This window comes from Bufo bufo, chromosome 5, assembly GCF_905171765.1.
Source record: "Bufo bufo chromosome 5, aBufBuf1.1, whole genome shotgun sequence".
Lineage (NCBI taxonomy): Eukaryota > Metazoa > Chordata > Amphibia > Anura > Bufonidae > Bufo > Bufo bufo.
Genome location: NC_053393.1, coordinates 48,442,361 through 48,466,246, shown reverse-complemented (window position 1 = coordinate 48,466,246; position 23,886 = coordinate 48,442,361). Strand labels below are relative to the sequence as shown.

General features: G+C 43.8%; 1 protein-coding gene across 11 annotated transcripts in view; it reads right to left on the bottom strand.

Annotated features, from left to right (window-relative positions):
- The window catches only part of RIMS2 (regulating synaptic membrane exocytosis 2), a 638,194-nt gene that overhangs the window by 244,049 nt on the left and 370,259 nt on the right, over positions 1 to 23,886 (bottom strand). For all 11 annotated transcript variants that reach the window (XM_040432551.1, XM_040432553.1, XM_040432561.1 and 8 more), the window contains 5 exons: positions 20,617 to 20,736; positions 16,433 to 16,532; positions 9,484 to 9,607; positions 8,593 to 8,639; positions 5,068 to 5,180 (listed from right to left, as the gene is read on the bottom strand). In XM_040432551.1, coding sequence (XP_040288485.1) covers positions 5,068 to 5,180; positions 8,593 to 8,639; positions 9,484 to 9,607; positions 16,433 to 16,532; positions 20,617 to 20,736 — 504 coding nt within the window. The remainder of the gene's footprint in view (positions 1 to 5,067; positions 5,181 to 8,592; positions 8,640 to 9,483; positions 9,608 to 16,432; positions 16,533 to 20,616; positions 20,737 to 23,886) is intronic.

Here is a 23,886-nt window from a genome sequence, read left to right as displayed (position 1 = left end):
CAGTATTAAGCGTATTGTTGGTAAACGTTTTAACTATATATTAATAAACGCTATGTTTTAGAAGATTACTACCTCCATTTTTCTATATCTGATCTAATCATGGTAGTCTGGGAGAAGTATTCATGACCTTCCTCCCTTTATTGGCATTTTTCTGTTAACAATTTTGACTAGCCACAGGAGTGGGGGTTGCATGGGAGGAGAGGGTTTCGTTCAAAAGTTTGCTGTGGGGCCCAGTCATTTCTAGGTATGCCACTGCCAGTGTGTTATTTTAGTGCTACTAGTAGCCAAATGGCACGTTTTTGGGTAGTACAGACCTGTAGCCATACAACAGGCAGAATATGAAGCTAACAGATCTTCTTTCAGATAAGTGGTGGCCACAAGCCTCATGTGCCGGGTCATCTGTTCAAGGTGGACACACAGAAAAGAGCCCTGAGGACAACCTCAGCTTCAGATACTGTGTTGGTTAACGATGGTGTATCAGGATATACAGTACTTCACTTTATCTGTTCAGCTTCCACGGCATCCATTGCCATAATAAAAAAAAAAAAAATCACAGATGGAATAAAAAATGTGCCAATTTTTAATAACTTCAACTATCATCTATAATCTCTATAATAGCTGCAGTGGGGAGCAGAGGTGAGGATTTATACATAAGAGGCACTGAGGCTCATGCTCCAATTTTATATAAACATAAGCATTTTTCTGGGCAACCCAGAATCTGAGTTTTTGTCTTGCACTACTTTTACTCTGCACTGTTAAGCCAGATTATAGCATGACTAAACTGGGAACTTGTCTATGGGCTTTCACCAGTCATGGGTCTCTACCACCCACTTGGGGTACCCTAAGCTTCCAACTTAATTAGTCATCGTAACTTTATGTTTCACTAGTGCCATTGTACCGTGCACTCAGGCTTCCGCGTCTTGTGGGTTTTAATTTGGACCATTGTTTCTATGGTGGTTCATGTTGCCACTGTTCCATGCATCCTGGACTTGGTTACTTGTGAGTGTGAATTGGTTCCAATGTTCTTGTATCTCTCCTCCGTTCAGTACAGTATGAGTTAATGTTTCCTGGTGTTGTGTCTGCTTATGTTTGACTAATGAGTTTGTTAGTCTGCTATTTATTTCCTGCTATAGCTTTGTGTGTCCTGTCCCTGGCTTTGGAACATTGATTCTATTGGATCTTGTTCTTTTTCTGGATTCTTTTTCTGGATTCTGTGAAGGAGCTTCTGATCTGTTTCTCCACCTGGCCTGTTCCTGATCTGTTTGTTTGCCTGTTCGTGGTCTGATATCTGTCCTAGTTCTGGTGGTAATGTACCTGTGTCTGTTTTATGGATTTTGTTATGTGTGTCTGAAGTCTGTCCAAGTTCTGTTTGCCTTGCCCCTGAGTCTGTTCCCTTTATGGTCTGAATTCTGTCCAAGTTCTGTTTGCCAGTGAATTTCCAAGTTCTAGTTCTTTTCTGATATGCTTGGCCTAGTTTCTGTATCTGAAACTGCTATGCCTGAACTGTTTCCTAGCATTATTAGTATGTACAGCATACTTAGTTGACCAATGTACGGTGCTATTGCATAGATGTGGTATGAAAGTATTACTCTTTGTTTTACAGAGACCTTGATCTGGCCATGTTGTATTATGTGATGTGAACTGATGTGACCGGGCAACAAAAAAGGCACAAAACACAATGCACGGAAGAAATTATGTGATTGTCACAGACTAACTTTGGCCCATTTGGCAAGCCTGTTCTTCATACAAGGAAATCTTTAATGGTGACATGCAGATGTGGAATATGGTGACTAATGTTCTGACTTTACCTGCTGTTAGAAGGATATGGAATCTGTATTTCATGAAACTAAAGCACACATCCTTGAGTGGAGAGGATATTAGAATTCAATGTCCTAGTCCTATCTAAAAATTCTAGGGGAAAAAATATGCTTGGGATTGCATGAGGGTATACAGAAGCAGTGGGAAGTTGCAGGAGGGTGCTGAATTTTCTCAAATTAAAGGGGTTCTCAAGACAGATAAGAACTTGTCTTAATAAATTATAAATAAAAACTGATTACACTTACTAATATACTTTCATTATGATAGCTGCCCCAATGACCTGCTACCAGCTTCTGTCTGCTGCATTTCTGTGTTGGTTCTGACACAGATAGGGGGCTCCCTCTGTGATGGTATGTGACTATTGTCTAGTAATGGAGAATGGGGCTGGCTTAGCTTTTGCACTGAGCCACATAGCCAATGCACTTCATCACATCTCCAAAACAGAGAGGAAGCTCCCTTCCCATGTTAGAACCGATCCATCAGTTGGATATGTACAGTGTATACAGTCGGATAGAGTCATAAATCCACCCTCTATCTCATTTCTAACAAGGTCAGAGGCTCGGAAAGTCAATGCTTCACTATCCTTGCCCCTTACACCAAAGTTCTGCTTGTTCATGTTGGCAGGGCCACACATAGTCTTTGGTGCGGAGCCGCTGATGCCCGGGTGCAGCGTGGCCGAAAACCGCCTGAAGTGCGATTAAACCGCGGTTTGCCTTCAAAACTGTGCAGCCATTAACAGTCTGAAAACCACACTGGTTGAGCCAGCACCTCGTGATGGCTCGGTGACCTCTACGTGTAGCCCTAGCCTTATGCATACCTATATATCCATATACTCTGAAGAGTCTACGTAACTTTGAATAAGGTCCCCTGGCCCAGTAGTTACCCCTAAATGTAGTCATCTCTTAAGTGTAATGATTATTTGTAATAAACTGCTGCAATTAACAGGAAAGCAAAGGAAGCAATGCTTATGAAGGCATATAACATTTCCTAATCTCACCCCATTAGAACCCCCTAGGAAGAAGCAATACACTAGGAGTCCGTGGGTGGAAAACTATGAAGTAATAAATGCACAATAAGCAAACATTACCGAGCAATGTTACACCATAAATTAAACCCCCTCCTGACTTCACCAGAAATTACAAAAAATAGTCAAGAATAAAGCAAAGACACGACTACTGGGAAGTGAATATATAGTGACATGGGTTACTATATGAAATACAAGTTCAAGATCTATATGCAGCCATAGGATGGTTCTAGATACCTAATATTTAGTAAGCATGGGCAGCAGTACCATAGTGCAGAGTGGTATACCATCCCAACTGAACCAAATACCACAGTGCAGCACAAAATACTGCCATCACACCACTGCCCTGAATTAAGGAGGGCATCTGCGGCTGCGGGCCAGGTGCATAAGAGAGAATCAGTTCATTATGAACCTGGCTGGAGGCTGTGAGAAGGGCTTGGGTGGCCCACCGGGAAATTTCCCTGTAGGGTCTATGGCCAATCCGCCCCCGCCTATCACATATTGCACCAGCAACCCCTTCCCCAGCTACATCTTTGATATCCGGTTGGGACCACCAAGTTCTCTGAACTCCAGTACAAATTTTAACTACTGAAGCTTCAATGAACTTCAGCTCCAGCATTACTTAGATCTATCTAAAAGTATAGTGTAGATTGGGTGGACTTATTTATCTGATTAAAACCCTGTTTTTGAGGCTCCGTTCCTGAGCTAGGATACTTTTTCTTAATATGCAAATTGGGCCTTTGGTGCAATGAAGGCCTCACCATTGCTCTTGTTGCACCCAAGCTCCACTCATTTCTTCGGCCAGCCCCTCCCTTGCTGCTTTGCCACTGCCTCGTCCTGTCAATCAAAGCAGCCTGGAAAGCACTGGCCACAGAAATGAGTGGAGCTTGGGTGCAACAAGAGCAACGGTGACGTCCTTATTGCACCAAAGGCCTAATTTGCATACTAAGAAAAAGTATCATAAGTTGGGAATGGCGACTCGGATCAACCAAAGAAAAACAGTGTTTTAATCAGATCAACCACAGCTGGATAGGGAGGTCGCTGGTGAGTCGTGACAGATTCCCTTAAGGCTACGTCTACACGACGACATTTGTCGTGCGACATTTTGTAGCACCATTGTCGCGCGACAATTTTTATAATGGCAGTCTATGGTGTCGCACTGCAACATGCAACATGCTGCGACTGCGACGCAACAGTCGCAGAAAATCCATTCGAGATATTGCAGTGCGACACCATAGACTGCCATTATAAAAATTGTCGCGTGACATTGGTGCAACAAAATGTCGCGCGACAAATGTTGCGCCCTATCTGTCGTGCGACTTATTGTCGCGCGACAAATGTCGTCGTGTAGACGTAGCCTTAAAGGCAGACCATACAGCTGCTATGGGATGCTTGGGCTCTGAGCTCTGGTTGACCAATATACTTTTGTACTGGGTGAGGAGAACCTGCCCAGTGCACCCCACTCCAGAGGAACTGCATTCTTAAAGGGGTTGTGCCAAAGTTTTTAACTTATCCACGGGTTATTTACAGAACAAATGTAATGGCACCTGACGCACCAGTCACACTGGTGAATGAGACCCCTATTGTCAGGATCGGTGGGGGGCTCAACACTCAGACCCCCCCCACGATCAGATATCTATCCTTTATCCTGTGGATAGGGGAGAAGTTAAAAACTTGGCACCCAATGGTCCTGAAAAGTGCAGTCAAGGGCAATCAACACTAAGTCCTGGTTGGCAAAACCTGGCACTATAATGGGGGGGGGCCCCCTTCTTGTCTATGTACCCACTAGTTACCTTGTACTTTCTTAGAGATAGGCAGGCAGCATAGCTTTCTGAATACAATCACTGCCATACAGTCATTTAACAAAATAGTCATCGAGCCCCGGTTGAGTCAGCCGAGACTCTTCTCAAGTGGAGCTTGTTATTGAGCGTACAATAGGTTCTCTCCTCCGCAATAACTGATAAATAGGGTAAATGTCACTGCAGTCATTTCTATAGATCATTTTGAGAATAAATTATAGCAAAGCAGCATGAAAATGAAACCACATGGTTAAAAAGAAGTCTCAGAGAAGTCATGTTAGCAGGTCTCATATCTGGTGGCTACTCTATGTGGTTTACAGCATATCTTATGAGAAGCAGAGATGAACCGGACAAGATTGTGTGTCCTGAGAACCACAAAGCTATGAAACCAAGTGAAGTGCGCAGTAAAGTTACTATTGTACATACTGAGAGTTGTCCAGACAGGAACTGGGGAACATCACGCAACATTCCAGGGCTCATGGGGGACGTAACGGATATGGAGGGACGATCCATTTTCTGGGACTCAAAGGAACTAGAACCTTATAATTGTGAGGAAGAAAAAAAAAATGTGTTTTTTAGACAAAAGGCAAAATATAAATTCCACTGATGAACATTCTTCCAAAGGCCTCATGCACACGACAGTATTTTGTTTCCGTGTCCGTTCAGTTTTTTTTGCGGATATGATGCGGACCCATTCATTTCAATGGGTCCGCAAAAAATGCGGACAGCACATCGTGTGCTGTCCGCATCAGTATGTCCGTTCCGTTGCTTCGCAAAAAAAATTGTGCATGTCCTATTTTTTTCTAGTTTGCGGACAAGGATAGGCATTATTACAATGGATCCGCAAAAAAAAACGGATGCCATACGGAACGTCGTCTGTTTTTTTTGCAGATCCGCAATTTGCGGACCACAAAATACATACGGTCGTGTGCATGTAGCCTAAAGATTAGGTTCAGCTTCAGTTGTGCAGGAGCAGTAAGTATAGGACTGAATGGCGGCCCTGTGGTCCCTGCATTCGGGAGCTACGTTCAGCAGACATGACTAACGTACCCACAGATTTCTATTCACCAGGCGTATGCCATACCTATGATTTACAGTCAGGTCCATAAATATTGGGACATCTACACAATTCTAACATTTTTGGCTCTATACACCACCACAATGGATTTGAAATGAACAAGATGTGCTTTAACTGCAGACTGTCGGCTTTAATTTGAGGGTATTTACATCCAAATCAGGTGAACGGTGTAGGAATTACAACAGATTGCATATGTGCCTCCCACTTGTTAAGGGACCAAAAGTAATGGGACAGAATAATAATCATAAATCAAACTTTCGCTTTTTAATACTTGGTTGCAAATCCTTTGCAGTCAATTACAGCCTGAAGTCTGGAACGCATAGACATCACCAGACGCTGGGTTTCATCCCTGGTGATGCTCTGCCAGGCCTCTACTGCAACTGTCTTCAGTTCCTGCTTGTTCTTGGGGCATTTTCCCTTCAGTTTTGTCTTCAGCAAGTGAAATGCATGCTCAATCGGATTCAGGTCCAGTGATTGACTTGGCCATTGCATAACATTCCACTTCTTTCCCTTAAAAAACTCTTTGGTTTCTTTTGTAGTATGCTTTGGGTCATTGTCCATCTGCACTGTGAAGCGCCGTCCAATGAGTTCTGAAGCATTTGGCTGAATATGAGCAGATAATATTGCCCGAAAAACTTCAGAATTCATCCTGCTGCTTTTGTCAGCAGTCACATCATCTATAAATACAAGAGAACCAGTTCCATTGGCAGCCATACATGCCCACGCCATGACACTACCTCAACCATGCTTCACTGATGAGGTGGTATGCTTAGGATCATGAGCAGTTCCTTTCCTTCTCCATACTCTTCTCTTCCCATCACTCTGGTACAAGTTGTTCTTGGTCTCATCTGTCCATAGGATGTTGTTCCAGAACTGTGAAGGCTATTCTAGAGGTCGTTTGGCAAACTCTAATCTGGCCTTCCTGTTTTTGAGGCTCACCAATGGTTTACATCTTGTGGTGAACCCTCTGTATTCACTCTGGTGAAGTCTTCTCTTGATTGTTGACTTTGACACACATACACCTACCTCCTGGAGAGTGTTCTTGATCTGGCCAACTGTTGTGAAGGGTGTTTTCTTCACCAGGGAAAGAATTCTTTGGTCATCCACCACAGTTGTTTTCCGTGCTCTCCCGGGTCTTTTGGTGTTGCTAAGCTCACCGGAGCGTTCCTTCTTTTGAGGAATGTTCCAAACAGTTGTTTTGGCCATGCCTAATGTTTTTGCTATCTCTCTGATGGGTTTGTTTTGTTTTTTCAGCCTAATAATGGCTTGCTTCACTGACAGTGACAGCTCTTTGGATCTCATATTGAGAGTTGACAGCAACAGATTCCAAATGGAAATAGCAGACTGGAAATGACCTCTGGAACTTTTATCTGCTCATTGTAATTGGGATAATGAGGGAATAACACACACCTGGCCATGGAACAGCCGAGAAGCAAATTGTCCCATTACTTTTGGCCCCTTAACAAGTGGGAGGCACATATGCAAACTGTTGTAATTCCTACACCGTTCACCTGATTTGGATGTAAATACCCTCAAATTAAAGCTGACAGTCTGCAGTTAAAGCACATCTGGTTTGTTTAATTTCAAATTCATTATGGTGGTGTATAGAGACATAAATGTTAGAATTGTGTCGATGTCCCAATTTTTATGGACCTGACTGTAAATGTATTGAAATGCAGAGTTGACCATGCATCTCAATACAACTGCATGTCCATGGAAGGCCAATGATATGTACAATGGGAGTCAATAGGCTTCCAGTTCAATACACTATAGTAGATCTATCTGGTGTGCTTTCAAATGGGTTACAACATGTTATCTTTAACCACTGGATATGGGATAACTGTTAGATCACGGGGGGTCCAACTGGGAACCCTACAGATCACAAGAACGGGCGTCCCATGTCCATTTTTTGAATGAAGCTGAGGTTGAGCTGCTCCACTCAAGCTCTATGGGACAGTGGAGATAGCTGAGCACTGTACTTGGCTATCTCTGGCATTCCCAAATATGGGGGACACAGAGCCCTAGTTCCTGTTGTTCCTGTAAGACCCAATTTACCTGATACAATAATGTGATCCAATGCATGTTATCATTTTTAATCCACAGGATTAATGACTAGATGTCAGCAAAAAGCTGTAGTAAAACCTCACACGGCCATCTAACAGCTTCAGTTTATTGTCAAGCGAATTGAAGTTAAGAAAGTGGAATTAAATCAAAATTTCAGAAAAAAATTTGCATTTGTGGCGCTTTGTGGCAATGAATCGATTTTTCCTGAAATGGCGGTAAATAAAAAACTCACCTCATCCATTTGATGGTGGAAAGGCCGCCGCCATCTTAATTGCAGAAAATGCGCCAATTCTCTTGCATGCTAACGTGTGACGTCACCAGGTCATCACGCTGGGTGGGTGCAGTGAAACACATCAGCGCTAGAGAGAATTGGCGCATTTTCTTCAATCAAGATGGCCACAATGGCATCTCTGCGATCAAATAGATGAGTTGAGTGTATATGTTTTTTTGTATGAACCCCTGACTAACCCCCTGATAGGCTGAACTGACTCTCAGATGCTGCGATCAGCATTGAACGCAGCATATAAGGGGTTAAATGACAGGGGGGGGCGGTGCGATCGCTGTTCCCTGTTATTGTGCATGCTCCACAAAATGGAATGCGATTCGTTAAAAAGTAATTCATAAAGAATCAAATTTCTTGTCGAAGCAGCCGAGTTGAATTTTTGAAGACTTTGCTTAAGTTACAGGGCTGGATCCCATCCTGTGAGATCAGTATTGCTTAGCTAACTGTTCATATTTCACAAGATGGCGGCATTAACCACATACAGGCCCAAATAAAGAAATACAATGAAATACCCCATGCAACTTACTGGAATCCTGTGGGGCATGTGTGCTATCAGGTATCCTGGGGATATCTCTGAAATGAAAAGTTACATATCACATTCACAATTTGGTCCATCAGACACGGTTATGCCATCACTTTATGACTGGCGGGGGTCTCTCCTCTCTAACCCCCCCCACACTAATCTTTAGAATCATTTTTTTGCTTTCTGTGCAGTGGAACTGCAGCCAACCTTATTGACGTTCATGGAGCTATACTTCAGTTCCCCTGCTTAGAAGGTGGCCGGGACATCATTGAGCACGGAAATACTGTCAAGGGGTTGTAGCACTTGAATCAGTACTGGAGCCCCTTCATTCTCAGAATTGTTGGGGCTCCCAGAGGTCGGACCCCCACTAATAAGAAATTGTTGGTTGGTCCAAGTGATGTGCCATCACTTTATGGCATGAAAATACCTCTTTAGAGGATAAGGTATATGTGTCTGATTTTAGAGGGTCTGACCCCCGGGGGGCCCTTATGATCACAAGAATGTGGGTTTTCCGTCTACCTGTATGATTGGGGCCATGGTCGAGCACTCCATTCTTCTTTAGAGGAAGGACGAAGATAGACAAGTGCGGTACCCAACTATCTCCGACAGCCTCTTAGAGATGAATGGAGTGGCAGTGCGCATGCTCGACCCCCGATTCGTTCAAACAGATATATATATATATATATAGGACCCCCATTTTTGGTGGGGCTCCAGCAATCCTGTGGATACGGGATAGGTTTAATACTTGCCTGAGTGAGTGATGGGTGACTGACGTCTTACAAAATGTACACTAAACCCATGCAAACCAAGACCCATGATGAGGTTTCTTCAGCCGCTTTATGACAGTCACCACCTGATGTTTTCCCCTAGGAGCATAATGACATGAACACTTACCCTATTGGTCTGGAGACCACTAATTCTACTTGTGCCTCAGGTTTGGACTCCAGAATTATATTGTAAACTTCTTCGAATGTGGCGCCTTGTAAAATCCGCCCATTCCATTCTAAAACTTCATCACCTGAAAGATTGTACAAAGGTTACTGTCGGCCTTCATAGTCAAGCACATTGTAAAGAGGTTGTCAGTGATGAGACATTGCCCTTAAGCATATGAATAGTAACACTGTGATCAGAAACCCACAGATCTAGTTGAGAACTTGATTTTCAGATCGTCTGGATGAATGGACCACTTAAAGTAGTCACCCAGACCGTAAGTCCGTGTGCAGTCTGTAAAGGCTCCGCTTCTGGTTTTAGCTCAGAATGATGGAAATCACTGATCAAATACTAACCATACACTGGTCCCAGAGGTCGGCCCCCCACTAATCAGAAATTATTAGTTGGTTCAAGTGATGTGCCATCACTTTATGACATGGGAATACCAGGATAGGGGATAAGTCTCTGATCTGAGAGGGTCTGACTGCTGGGACTTCCACGATCACAAGAATGGGGGTTCTCCGTCTACACATATGATTGGAGCCGTGGTTGAGCACTCCATTCTTCTTTACGGGACTGACGAAGATAGACAAGTGTGTTACTATCTCCGACAGACTATTCTTGTGGACAGGGGTGCACCACCAATGAGGCCAGGTGAGGCGTTCGTCTCAGGCAGCACCAGGTGGGGGCAAGAGGGGGGCAGCGGAAGGGCCATGAGCGCTTTCATTGTGGCAAAGGGGTTAGGTTAAGAAATTAGTATTGGGGTGGGGCGCTGTTTCAGTTTTCGCTGGGAGCAGAAAGGCTAGGTGCACCCCTGCTTGTGGACCAGAATAGGACATGTGCTATAGTTTGCTGTACAGATGCACACGGACATCCACCTTTTTTTGAGTACCCACAGAAATGAATGGGTCCATGTGCAATCTGCAAAAAGTGTGGCTCAGGCACGGATGCTAAATACACTCATGTGCATGAGGTCTTATATCTTATTTCTGCAAAAGGCTCCACTTCTGGTTTTAGCTCCAAATCACTGATCAAACGCTGATCAAACACTGTGTGAAAGCGACCTAGCATAAGAACAGACGGTCTGGATGCCGCACACATGAAACCCCACTGGTACGGAGTCGTCAATTGCAGCATGATTTCACCACCAAATAAGTTGCCCATTGGTCCTTGCATGTGGATGGCTTTAACACCCCTTAAGGACACATGACGTACCGGTACGTCATGTGTTGTTCCGATCACTGCTGCCCGGCCGGCGGTGATCGGAACAAGGTGCCTGCTCAAATCATTGAGCAGGCACCTAGGCTAAATGCACGTGACCCCCCCCCATGTCGGCGATCGCAACAAACCACAGGTCAATTCAGACCTGCGGTTTGATGCGCTTTTAGCAGTTTCTGATCCCCGCGATCAGAAACTTTATAATGCCCAAAATATATATATTTCACCTCCCCCTGCACCCCTGAATGATTTAAACCCGGTGGGAGGTGCAGGGGGAGGGTTGCGGGCGGTGCGGATCCCCCGCCCGCCTCCCCTTGAATAATCGTTGGTGGCTAGTGGGTATACCAGGGTGCCAGCACATTGCTGGCACCCTGGTATAAACGGCTGACATCTGTGCTGCGATGTCAGCTGTTTAACCCTTTCCATACCGCGGTCCGTACGGACCGCTGTATGGAAAAGGTTAACAGCGCAGGGAGCTCCCTCCCTCTCCCATCGGGGGGCTGCTGTGCCCTTGCAGCCCCCCGATGGAGAGGGAGAGAGCCCCCAGACAGCCCCCCGACAGACCCGTCCTTACCCTTCCCCGTCTGCGAAGTTGTGGCAGACGGGGAAGGTTCCCATGGCAACAGGACGCCGTCTCAGGCATCCTGCTGTCCATGGTGCTGAACAGATCTGTGCTAAAGGCATAGATCTGTTCAGACAAAGTGTAAGTAAAATACAGTGCAGTACCCTATATAGTATACTGTACTGTATTATACAGACATCAGACCCACTGGATCTTCAAGAACCAAGTGGGTCTGGGTCAAAAAAAAGGAAATAAAAGGAAAAAAAAGTGAAAAAAAAGGAAAAATCAAAAAACACATTTATCACTGATTAAAAATGAAAAAAAATTAATTTTCTACACATGTTTGGTATCGCCGCGTCCGTAACGACCTGATCTATAAAACGGTTATGTTACTTTACCCGAACGGTGAACGCCATAAAAATAAAAAATAAAAAACTATGATAAAATTGAAATTTTGCCCACCTTACTTCCCAAAAAAAGGTAATAAAAGTGATCAAAAAAGTCGCATGTACGCCAAAATTGTAACAATCAAACCGTCATCTCATCCCTCAAAAATCATACCCTACCCAAGATAATCGCCCAAAAACTGAAAAAACTATGGCTCTTAGACTATGGAAACACTAAAACATGATTTTTTTTGTTTCAAAAATGAAATCATTGTGTAAAACTTACATAAATTTAAAAAAGTATACATATTAGGTATCGCCGCGTCCGTATCGACCGGCTCTATAAAAATATCACATGACCTAACCCCTCAGGTGACCACCATAAAAAAATAAAAATAAAAACGGTGTAAAAAAAGCAATTTTTTGTCATCTTACGTCACAAAAAGTGTAATAGCAAGCGATCAAAAAGTCATATGCACCCCAAAATAGTGCCAATCAAACCGTCATCTCATCCCGCAAAAAATGAGACCCTACTTAAGATAATCGCCCAAAAACTGAAAAAACTATGGCTCTTAGACTATAGAGACACTAAAACTTTTTTTGTTTTAAAAATGAAATCATTGTGTAAAACTTACATAAATAAAAAAAATTGTATACATATTAGGTATCGCCGCGTCCGTGACAACCTGCTCTATAAAATTACCACATGATCTAACCTGCCAGATGAATGTTGTAAATAACAAAAAAAAACTGTGCCAAAAAAGCTATTTCTTGTTACCTTGCCACACAAAAAGTGTAATATAGAGCAACCAAAAATCATATGTACCCTAAACTAGTACCAACAAAACTGCCACCCTATCCCGTAGTTTCTAAAATGGGGTCACTTTTTTTGAGTTTCTACTCTAGGGGTGCATCAGGGGGGCTTCAAATGGGACATGGTGTCAAAAAAACCAGTCCAGCAAAATCTGTATTCCAAAAACCGTATGGCATTCCTTTCCTTCTGCACCCTGCCGTGTGCCCGTACAGCGGTTTACGACCACATATGGGGTGTTTCTGTAAACTACAGAATTAGGGCCATAAATAATGAGTTTTGTTTGTCTGTTAACCCTTGCTTTGTAACTGGAAAAAAAATATTAAAATGGAAAATCTGCCAAAAAATTGAAATTTGGAAATTGTGTCTTTATTTTCCATTAAATCTTGTGCAACACCTAAAGGGTTAACAAAGTTTGTAAAATCAGTTTTGAATACCTTGAGGGGTGTAGTTTCTTAGATGGGGTCACTTTAGGGAGTTTTATACTCTAGGGGTGCATCAGGGGGGCTTCAAATGGGACATGGTGTAAACAAACCAGTCCAGCAAAATCTGGCTTCCAAAAACCAAACGGCGGACCTTTCACTCTACGCCCTACTGTGTGGCCGTACAGTAGTTTACGGCCACATATGGGGTGTTTATGTAAACGGCAGAGTCAGGGCAATAAAGATACAGTCTTGTTTGGCTGTTAACCCTTGCTTTGTTAGTGGAAAAAAAGGGTTAAAATGGAAAATTAGGCAAAAAAATGAAATTCACAAATTTCATACCCATTTGCCAATAACTCTTGTGCAACACCTAAAGGGTTAACGAAGTTTGTAAAATCAGTTTTGAATACCATGAGTGGTGTGGTTTATAGAATGGGGTCATTTTTGGGTGGTTTCTATTATGTAAGCCTCGCAAAGTGACTTCAGACCTGTAGTGGTCCCTAAAAATTGGATTTCTGAAAAATTTCAAGATTTGCTTCTAAACTTCTAAGGGCTCTTTCACACTTGCATTATTGTCTTCCGGCATAGACTTCCTTTGTCGGGTCTCTATGCCGGAAGAATCCTGATCAGGATTATCCTAATGCATTCTGAATGGAGAGAAATCCGTTCAGGATGCATCAGGATGTCTTCAGTTCCGGAACGGAACGTTTTTTGGCCGGAGAAAATACCGCAGCATGCTGCGCTTTTTGCTCCGGCCAAAAATCCGGAACACTTGCCGCAAGGCCGGATCCGGAATTAATGCCCATTGAAAGGCATTGAACCGGATCCGGCCTTAAGCTAAACGTCGTTTCGGCGCATTGCCAGACCCGACATTTAGCTTTTTCTGAATGGTTACCATGGCTGCCGGGACGCTAAAGTCCTGGCAGCCATGGTAAAGTGTAGCGGGGAGCAGTGTACTTACCTTCCGTGCGGCTCCCCGGGCGCTCCAGAGTGACGTCAGGGCGCCCCAAGCGCATGGATCATGTGATCGCATGGATCACGTCATCCATGCGCATGGGGCGCTCTGACGTCATTCTGGAGCGCCCCGGGAGCCGCACGGACTGTAAGTATACCGCTCCCCCGATCCCCGCTCCTACTATGGCAACCAGGACTTTAATAGCGTCCTGGGTGCCATAGTAACACTGAACGCATTTGGAAGACGGTTCCGTCTTCAAATGCTTTCAGTACACTTGCGTTTTTCCGGATCCGGAGTGTAATTCCGGCAAGTGGAGTACACGCCGGATCCGGACAACGCAAGTGTGAAAGAGGCCTTAGCCTTGTAACATCCCCAAAAAATAAAATATCATTCCCAAAATAATTCAAACATGAAGTAGACATATGGGGAATGTAAAGTCATCACAATTTTTGGGGGTATTACTATGTATTACAGAAGTAGAGAAACTGAAACTTTGAAAAATGCAAATTTTTCTACATTTTTGGTAAATTAGGTATTTTTTTATGCAAAAAAAAAATATTTTTTTTACTTCATTTTACCAGTGTCATGAAGTACAATATGTGACGAAAAAACAATCTCAGAATGGCCTTTATAAGTCAAAGTGTTTTAAAGTTATCAGCACTTAAAGTGACACTGGTCAGATTTGCAAAAAAATAAGGCTGTGTCCTTAAGGGGTTAAGGCCACATGCAGCATCCAAACCATGTGTTATTACGCAGCTGTCCAGCTTTTTAAAAAATGTGCACCCCAGCCATCTGTACCTGTGGAAAAATCCATTCTCACCTGTGCCCGCCGCTCCATTCCAATTCCATGGCTCTGTTCACCGGTTTTTGTCTGTCAACTTCCACGCTGACTGCTTTACGTGCAACGCCGGAGCCAATAACTGGACCCAGCAGTGATACATCTCCAAGCAACACGTCACTACTGGGTCATGTGCCACTTGGGGACATATCACTTCTGAGGCCAATTATTGGCTGCAGCGGCACACGTGACCCTGTCCATGTGGAAGTTGACGGACGGGGACTGGAAGTCCAATGACGAGAGCCAGGAAGTGGGAACGGAGCGGCAGGGAGCAGATGGTAAACTGGTAAAACTGGAAATTGTGCAAAAAATAAAAAATAAAAATAAAAATTTGGACAGTTGGTGCTCCTAAGCCTCTACCCTAAACAACCCTACGGTTATATTCACCCAGAGTTTTTTTGGTGTGGATTTTGGAGCAGATATCACGCCACAAATTTGCACCAAATACGCATGCAGATCTTCTCCACTATTTGCAATGGGGAATCCACATGTGAATTCATGCTGCGCTTTATGGAAAACTGTATTGCAGAAAAAAGAAGTGACACAGATTCCGGGTCCAGAATTTCCTCTGAAGTGGGCAAGAATGAAAATCCGCTTCAAAACCACGTGAAAAAAAAAATGTGTCAGGAAAAAGGATGCATCAAAAAAAACCTGATGCGGATTCCACATCAGAAAATGCTCCATGTGAACATACCCTAACGGGTGAATCCTGAAGACTTTCATGATATTGTTAGATATTTTGCGAAAAATGCAAATGAAACCATTCTGGCTTTATTGAAACATCCACAGATACAGCAAATTACGACTTCACAAGCTGCGGTGCTAGGACGGCTCAGATAAGCTCGGCTACACCTTACAGTAAGAACGGTATAGGAAATTAGCAACATAAATCATTCCCGCAGATCCAAACTGCTCAGTGCTGGAGAATGACAGGACTGCGGCGAGGGGCGATAAAGTGATTTATTCAGACTGACAAATGCACATTTTAACCCTCAACTCTGAACACTGTGGATCTCTTGAGAGGGTAATAAAGATGTGACCGGCTCTTGGTGACCTGACCCCGGATGGGATGGAGCCGCGTCCTACTGCAAATGTTAAGACATGCTGCAGGTGTGCAGTGTTTTCAGACTGTGCCACCACAATGGAGAGAACAATGGCCTCTTTTAGACATCTCTTGGATGAAGGTCATGGTGATCTACAAAGAAAAATGTAATCTCTGCAACAGAAAATGTCTCGCGCTGCTTTTTGTCTTCCCAACCAAAAATCCATGTAGCTTATTTATTAAGGCAAAGGTATGACATCTCAAGTCATAAATACCACGTGGACTCTCATCTCCAAAACTGTCATTGTTACTGGTCTTCCGCTTTACCGTATGTGTGACAATCTGTTACTTCATTGCCCAAACAATGTTTTTTTTATTTATTCTCTCATTGCATATAAAATGAGAGATGAATTAACTTTGCAACAGTTGCTGATCAAAAATTTCCTACAGCTGCTATGCAGACCTATGCGTCTCCATGGTAACAGACAACAAGAGAACTCTGCGTAGTCTGATCCTGTAGTCCGGATGGGTCTTTCTTCAGGTGATTGCCAGGCATTAGAGAAGATGGACCACTTTGGTCAGCTGATCCCTACATCTAAAAGAAAATACTGAACGCCCTTCCTTTCAATACTCCATGTTTTTATTGCCACAGTCAGCAAGGTTTAAAAGAGATAAGTACCTGGTCGTAGTCTTCCAACGGTGTCCGCCAGGCTCCCTTTCTTCACTTTGGTGATATAGGCGCAGAGATGACCAGACTCTGACATTTTGCCTCCTACAACCTAAAATAGAAAAACACAAAAATTATATGATACAGAAAATTCAACAACCTGAAGACGTTTGATTATACTAGGTCAGGCTTGGATGTCCTCCTGATCTCCAATACTGACATCTCCTAAGAGATCAGATTCTCATGATCTAGCTGATGGACACCTATATCTGGAAATAGAAGCCATACTTCTGACCATATCTGCTGGGGTGCTGGAGTAGGACCTTAAAGCTATACAGTAGATAATCTGGTAGTTGTTTGTAGTACCAGAGTATGGGTTCTGTTTATTGGATGTGGTAAACCTTTAATAAGAAGAATCTTCTAAGCTCCTTGAGAAACATAAGGGGAACTTCAAAACATCTTGGAGGAAAAAATGACCTATAGATGTATAAGTAAAAATGAAACTTTGGGATTCACATAAAGGCTTGTTTATCAGCATATCAAGGGATTCAATAATTAAAGAAAGAGAACAGATTTCTGAGGGAAACATATTTAGAACAGGAGGTCATGATCCGAAGAGGCGGTGCTGGAGGCTCCAGGACACTTGAGGATGTTCTACTTTTAGACCAGGGCTGTTATTCATAAAATACTCTCTCAGCACAAGCTATGGAAGCATATATAATAAAAGAAGTCGAAATCCTGCGGAGATGCAGGAGGCTATTATGAATAGAAGCAAAGATCAAATAGCAGAAGGTCTGGGGTTCTGCAACAAAGAGAAAAATTGGCAGATTGCATGTGCCAAGCGAAGCTTTTATGTCTTCAAATGCTATGTTTCTAGGTGTTAAATTATTTCTGAGAAGACTGACACATTCATTTGTGCAGCTCAGGACTGAGGACGTGTCTGTTTTAGAACATGTATTTTGTGCTAAAAAATTCTGAGTGAAGAGAATCCATGGAATCGCAACGGCTTTATGAGCCAAATCTGGAGGTGCTACACACAGAGAGCGTGAAAAGCAACGTTTCAGATCTTCTCAAAGTCAACTTCATTTGGATAACTGTTATTAACATTGCATGCCAGAAGTGATGGACATCAACTGGGATGCATATAGACCTGCAACCAGTAAAGGAGCCAATGGCCTCCGTAGAGAACATGGGACTGGAATTTCCTGATTTCTCGACTTTACATGCTCTCTTCTGCTAGAGCAATTACTATGTGCGGCTCCAGGAAATCAGCTACTCTCCATCTTTATCTCCGTGCTTTTGCCCAATCTTGAAGGGCATCTGTCAGCAGATTTGAAGCTATGACACTGGCTGACCTGTTACATGTGCACTTGGCAGCTGAAGACCCCTGTGTTGGCCCCATGTTCATATGTGCCCGCATTGCTGAGAAAAATGATATTTTAAGTTATGGAAATGAGCCTTTAGGAGCAAAGGGGGTGTTGCCATTACACCTAGAGGCTCAGCTCTCTCTGCAACTGCCGTGCCCTCAGCACTTTGATTGACTTTAGGAGAAGTCAAGGCCAGGCAGTGATCACAATAACTGTGCCTGGCCCTGTCAAAGTGCAGAGAGCGCAGAGCCTCTAGGTGTAATGGTAACGCCCCCGTTGCTCCTAGAGGCTCATTTGCATATATTAAAACTTCATTTTCTCAGCAGTGCGGGCTAGAGCTGTAACAATTACTCCATTCAATCGAGCAATTCGAAACCAAAAAATCCTCGATGCTAATTTTTTGCATCGAGGATTCGTTTGTGTCATGTGACCATGGAGCGGGAGTGAAGCGCTTGCTATTACTTACCACTCCGTGGTCACCCGCCGGACAGGAAAGGTAAGTACTGTCACTGGGGTCATGGCTAGGAGGGCAGATGGCACTGGGGGGCATTTGGTGGCACTGGGGGAAGCTGAAGCTGATGGCACTGGGGGGAAGCTGATGGCACTGAGGGGAAGCTGATGGCACTGAGGGGGCAGCTGGTGGCACTGAGGGGGCAGCTGGTGGCACTGAGGGGGCAGCTGGTGGCACTGAGGGGGCAGCTGGTGGCACTGAGGGGGCAGCTGGTGGCACTGAGGGGGCAGCTGGTGGCACTGGGGGGCAGCTAGTGGCACTGGGGGGCAGCTAGTGGCACTGGGGGGCAGCTAGTGGCACTCAGGGGAAAGCTGAAGGCAATGGGAGAATGGAGCTGATAGCACAGGGGGATAGTGGTGCTGATGGCACTGGGGGGAACGGAGCTGATGGCACTGGGAGGAGCTGATGCACTTGGGCTGATCGCACGGGGGGAACAAAGGGTGTTGGGGACTGATGGCAGGGGGTCTGATGTGTTTTTATAAAGGTAAACAGTCTATTAATTCATTTTTTCTTATTAGAATACTCAATTAATTTTAAAAAATAATCGATAAAATACTCGATTTCTAAAATAATCGTTTACTGCAGACCTAGTGCGGGCACATATGAACATGGGACCAACACAGACGTCTTCAGCTGCCTAGCGCAGATGTAACAGGTCAGAAAGTGTAATAGGTACAAAACTGCTGACAGATGCCCTTTAAAAGAGTCCTGCAAATGTTGGGAGCTATGCTTCTTCTCAAAGCTCCGTAAGGTGCATAAGACCTTAGATTGTAAACCACTGACAACAAAGTACTACGATGACCTCCTAAAATTTCTCTTTAGTTGCTTAAAATGTCAAAAATTTAGCTTTCCACACCTTAGGGAAAATCAACGAAATATTTTCTTGAGCTAAGACAATCTCAAAGACGAGATGACCAGGCATGTTATGTTGCATCTTGCCCCGAGCTTGAGATCGCTTTTTTTTTTTTCTGCTGACCTTGCGTTGTCTACATAACATCATTTCTCAACTAAATATCATTTCATTTTTCAATTAAATATTCTACGAAACTGTAGAAAGCCGATTATTATTGAAGCTCAGAACGAACTGCGTTTGGTAATCCACAATATTTTATAGGAAACTAAGCTGTAGATCTGAAAAGCAGCCAATGTGCCACATCAAGAAAGTGATAGCGAGCAGAACCTGTTAATAGTATGTATACAGGGGCGCACCACCAATGAGGCCAAGTGAGGCAGCACCAGGTAGGGGCAAGAGGGGGGCAGCCGAAGGGCCATGGGCTGAAGGGAAGGGGTTAGGTTAAGAAATTGGCATTGGGGAGGGAGGGGCGCCGTTTCAGTATTTGCCTCAGGCAGCAGAAAGGCTAGGTGCACCCCTGTATGTATACAGTACATTACTGATACTCGGTACAAGACAAGGATCAGGACAAGGGGCTGGTGGAGCAGGCAGTTTCTGAGGGCATCACTGAGGAAGGAGAAGGCAACTTATGGTTTACAGTTATGGTTAGGATATGGTTACATCTGAAATGATGAGCACCATAACAGAAATTTTCCGGGTCCCCATTTTGGAGTTAAGCCCTTGGAGTTATTGCTTTTCATCCTTTTTTCCATAGTTGACAACTGTACCAAATTTGGCGGGACTGTCCTTGATTTTCAAACAGTCCCGGAAAAATTGCAGGGCTAACACAAACACCATTCATAAGTGGATGTTCCCAGGCAGGGGAGGGGCGTGCCCAGGGGCCCCGATTTTACCAACTAAAATGTTGGTACGTACATTTTCTTTTTTTAACTCCAGAAATAAATGTCCTATGCAACTGCCTACTCTGCCTATCCTTTTCTTCCACCATTGGTTTCTAGGCATGAAACACCAGATTATCCAGAATTTATCAGACTGCGAAAGATTTATGAAAAGTGGTGCAAAGGAAGAGTGAAGCAGTTGCCCGCAGCAACCAATCAGTTTCCAATTCTTATTTTTCAGAGTCCAAATTAAAAGTTGCAATTGAGGAATTAGTATCTGATTGGTTGCTATGGGCAACCGCTCCACTCTTCTCCCTTAGCACAAGTTTTGATAAATCTTAAATCCATTCTAATACAATTATAAAAGAATACTATTACATTGTTGCCGACAGTCTCGAATTTGCAAAGACAGTCGCAAATTTGCAGAGACAGTCATTAATATTCAGAGACAGTCCCTGGAAATTTAAAGGGGTTCTGCACTTTCATCAGCTTCTGATCGGCGGGGGTCCAACACCCGGGTAACCCCCTGAGCTTTTCAGAAATCTGTCTATATTGTATGCTTAGCGGCTATGGAACGCGGCCCTTACCTTCAGTCCAAGCATCGCTCCAGAATCTCGAGGAACGCTCCCGTCCTTTAACCGCTTGTTTAACAAGATGCGGCCAATTAACCGGTCGCCATCTTTGGACGCTTGCCACGTCACCGGGTGCTGATGTGTTACATAAGAAAAATTACAGAGATGGATGTTATTTTCATAGGTGACAGAAGAGGTTTTTCGCAGTTTTTCAGCTTTTGTCGAAACTCAGCCCGTTGTCAAATAATGCTGGCTGGGATTTGTAGTTTCACAAGGGCTGGTAACATGTAGCGAGCATAGGCCTCTTCTAATGGAAGCAAAACGCCAGTAAAATGAGAGTCATTTAAAGATGGTGCCAAGAAGCTCCAACACTACTTGTAGGGGTAAATGCAGAAAAATTTGGTACTATACAATGGACCTTTCATGAAGAGACAAAGTCACTTCAACTTTCGAGCATGCATGTGTTCTTAAAGGGGTGGGAGGAATAAGCCACTTCCAGACAGTGCCTTATTTCCTGCCAGAAAACAAAAGGGATCAGACGTTGAAATTCAACATGTCCAGTCCTTCTTTGGGGCAGTCTCAACACAGCCCCAATACACAGAAGATAGTCAGCCTGTTTCACCAAAATCAGCAGGTTCTGACAACTTTGTCCACCTACTCATGGTACAAAAGAAACTGTTAAAGGGGTTGTCTGACTTCAGCAAATTATATTTATCATGTACAGAAAGTTAGTACAAGGCACTTACTAATGTATTGTGATTGCCCATAGTGCCTCCTTTGCTGGCTGGATTCATTTTTTCATCACATTATACACCGCTTGTATCCAGGGGTTATGACCACCCTGAAATCCATCAGTGGTGGTTGTGCTTGCACACTATAGGAAAATGCGCCAAACTACTGTATGTGCGCTCCCGCAGTCCCAACCACCAGAAAGGCCAGCGCCTTTTCCTATAGTGTGCAAGAACGACCACCACTAATGGATTGCAGGGTGGTCATAACCATAGAAAGGAGCAGTGTATAATGTGATGGAAAAGTGAATCAAGCCAGCAAAGGAGGCAATATGGACAATCACAATACATTAGTAAGTGCCTTGTATTAACTTTCTCTACATGATAAATGCCATTTGCTGAAGTCAGACAAATCCTTTAAGGAAGCAGCTGAACTGTTTTTTTTTTTTTCACAGGGCAGAATGGATTAAAAATAAAAAGAAGCATTACTCACCTCAGTGATTTCCCCGCCACTGCTATTGTGATGCTGCTTTGGTCCCCAATGCTCTCAACTTGCTGATCCTGGCATGACACACATGTGGTTAAATGGTTAAAAAGCCTGCTGCAGCTAGTGATTGGCTGAGTGGCCATTTCCAGCCTTTTCATGTGTGTTGAGCTAGACAGCAGCAGGGACTGAAGTAGCATCAGGGGAATCAGTGAGGTGAGTAATGTTTCTTTTTTTAATATTTGTAACTAATTCTGGCTCATTTTTTAAGATTCCTACTCCGCAGAAAACCCCTTTAAGAACAATTGAGCTCTGCTACATCCATATTGCTGTCATTTAACTTTAAACCGGGCACAGCAGATAACAATCTGCATACAACACATTGACACACGTCATATATTGCACCCGAAAATCAATACATAATGGCATTCTCTTCTTTAATTGACTCTCGAGATGATTTGAAGAAAATGTAAAGAAATCAAAAAAAGCTGAGGTAGAGCAATGATTACACAAAATATATGTATTTTATCATCGGGTTGGAAAGTCTTTGTGTCTTCTAACCTGACCAGTATCAGAACAGCTGAAGTGACATTACGGAGACGACCGATGCGACGCTACAACATGGGAAAGAGGAGTCCTAGCCTATAGATTGGAAGAGGATAGATCAGGGACAGTAATACAGGATAGAACAGGGTCCCAAGCTCAGTCTTATAGATACAAGGCTATGGGAGGCTAGAAACTGTAATGAATGAAACCCAACATGGAATAGCGGAGACCAGAACCGACACTGTACGGAATAGCAAATGTGATGATCATATCAATAGGTAATATGAAATCTAATGGCCCAGAACATTAGGGGTTCCTTACTGTAGATCAGGGATCAGCAACCTTCGGCACTCCAGCTGCTGTGAAACTACAACTCCCAGCATGCACACTTACGCAGCTATTCTTGTAACTCCTATAGAAGTGAAAGGAGGATTCTGGGAGTTGTAGTTTTAGAACAGCTGGAGTGTCGGAGGTTGCTGATCCCTGCTGTAGATGATGGGGCCAAAAAGAAACAGCTCAGTCCATTGCCTCTAATGGGAACGGCATGGATCCAGCATAAATGGCGGGATACGGCTGGCCAAAAACTGTTCCTTGCAGTGATTTTTGTCCGGCCAAATCCCTCCCATTTATGCCAGGGGGGCATCTGGATTCCCACAGGATACCATTATAGTCTATGGGGTCCAGCGGGCATGCGGCACTAACCTGCTATGCAGATTCTGGAGAACTCCCGCAGGCTGCTGGTTTGCTGTGTCGCAACTGTGAAAGTAGCCTTAGGGAGTAATGTGTGAAACATGCTGCGTCAGAAAAGTGGAGTGATTTGTGCCTGCTCTGTCGGTGGAGTAGTAATTTCTGCCAAATTTAAGACATATTTGCATCATATTTAGTGCAGTTTGTGTTGTGCCTAGCAGTTTGCATTTACGAAGGGGTGGCCAGATGTTTTGTGGAAGGGCCTAGATTGATCATTGCGGCTTTTTTTTAAAAGTCGCCAAAAAGTCGCAAGTGTACTCCAGTCCCTTGGTGGAATATAAACTGATTGAACCTTGGTAATAAATAGGATTAGACTTTAGATGGAAAAATCCAAAAGTAATTAGTGTGACAATTAAAAAAAAAAAGCATATGACATTTTGTAAACTAGTTGCAAAAAAGGGCTTCAAAACAAGTGGGCAAAAGTTTGCAAATCGATACATTACCCCCTTAGAACCGAAATGCACAAAATGTATCCCACCGTGTGACAGGCTGGACGCTCACTGCTAAAAGTTTGACACTTTTCTCTCTTAGCTCACATTTTAAGGGTGCAATTTGGAGGAACGGGTGCAGAACCATTCATTTCAATGGGGCCGCAAATATGCGGACAGCACGCCGTGTGCTGTCCGCATTCTTAGTTCCGTTCCGCGGCCCAGCAAAAAAGATAGAGCATGTCCTATTCTTGTCTGCAATCGCAGACAAGAATAGGCATTTCTGTCATTGGGCCAGCCATTCGCAGTCCGCAAAATGCGGAACACACACGGCCGGTATCCATGTTTTGCG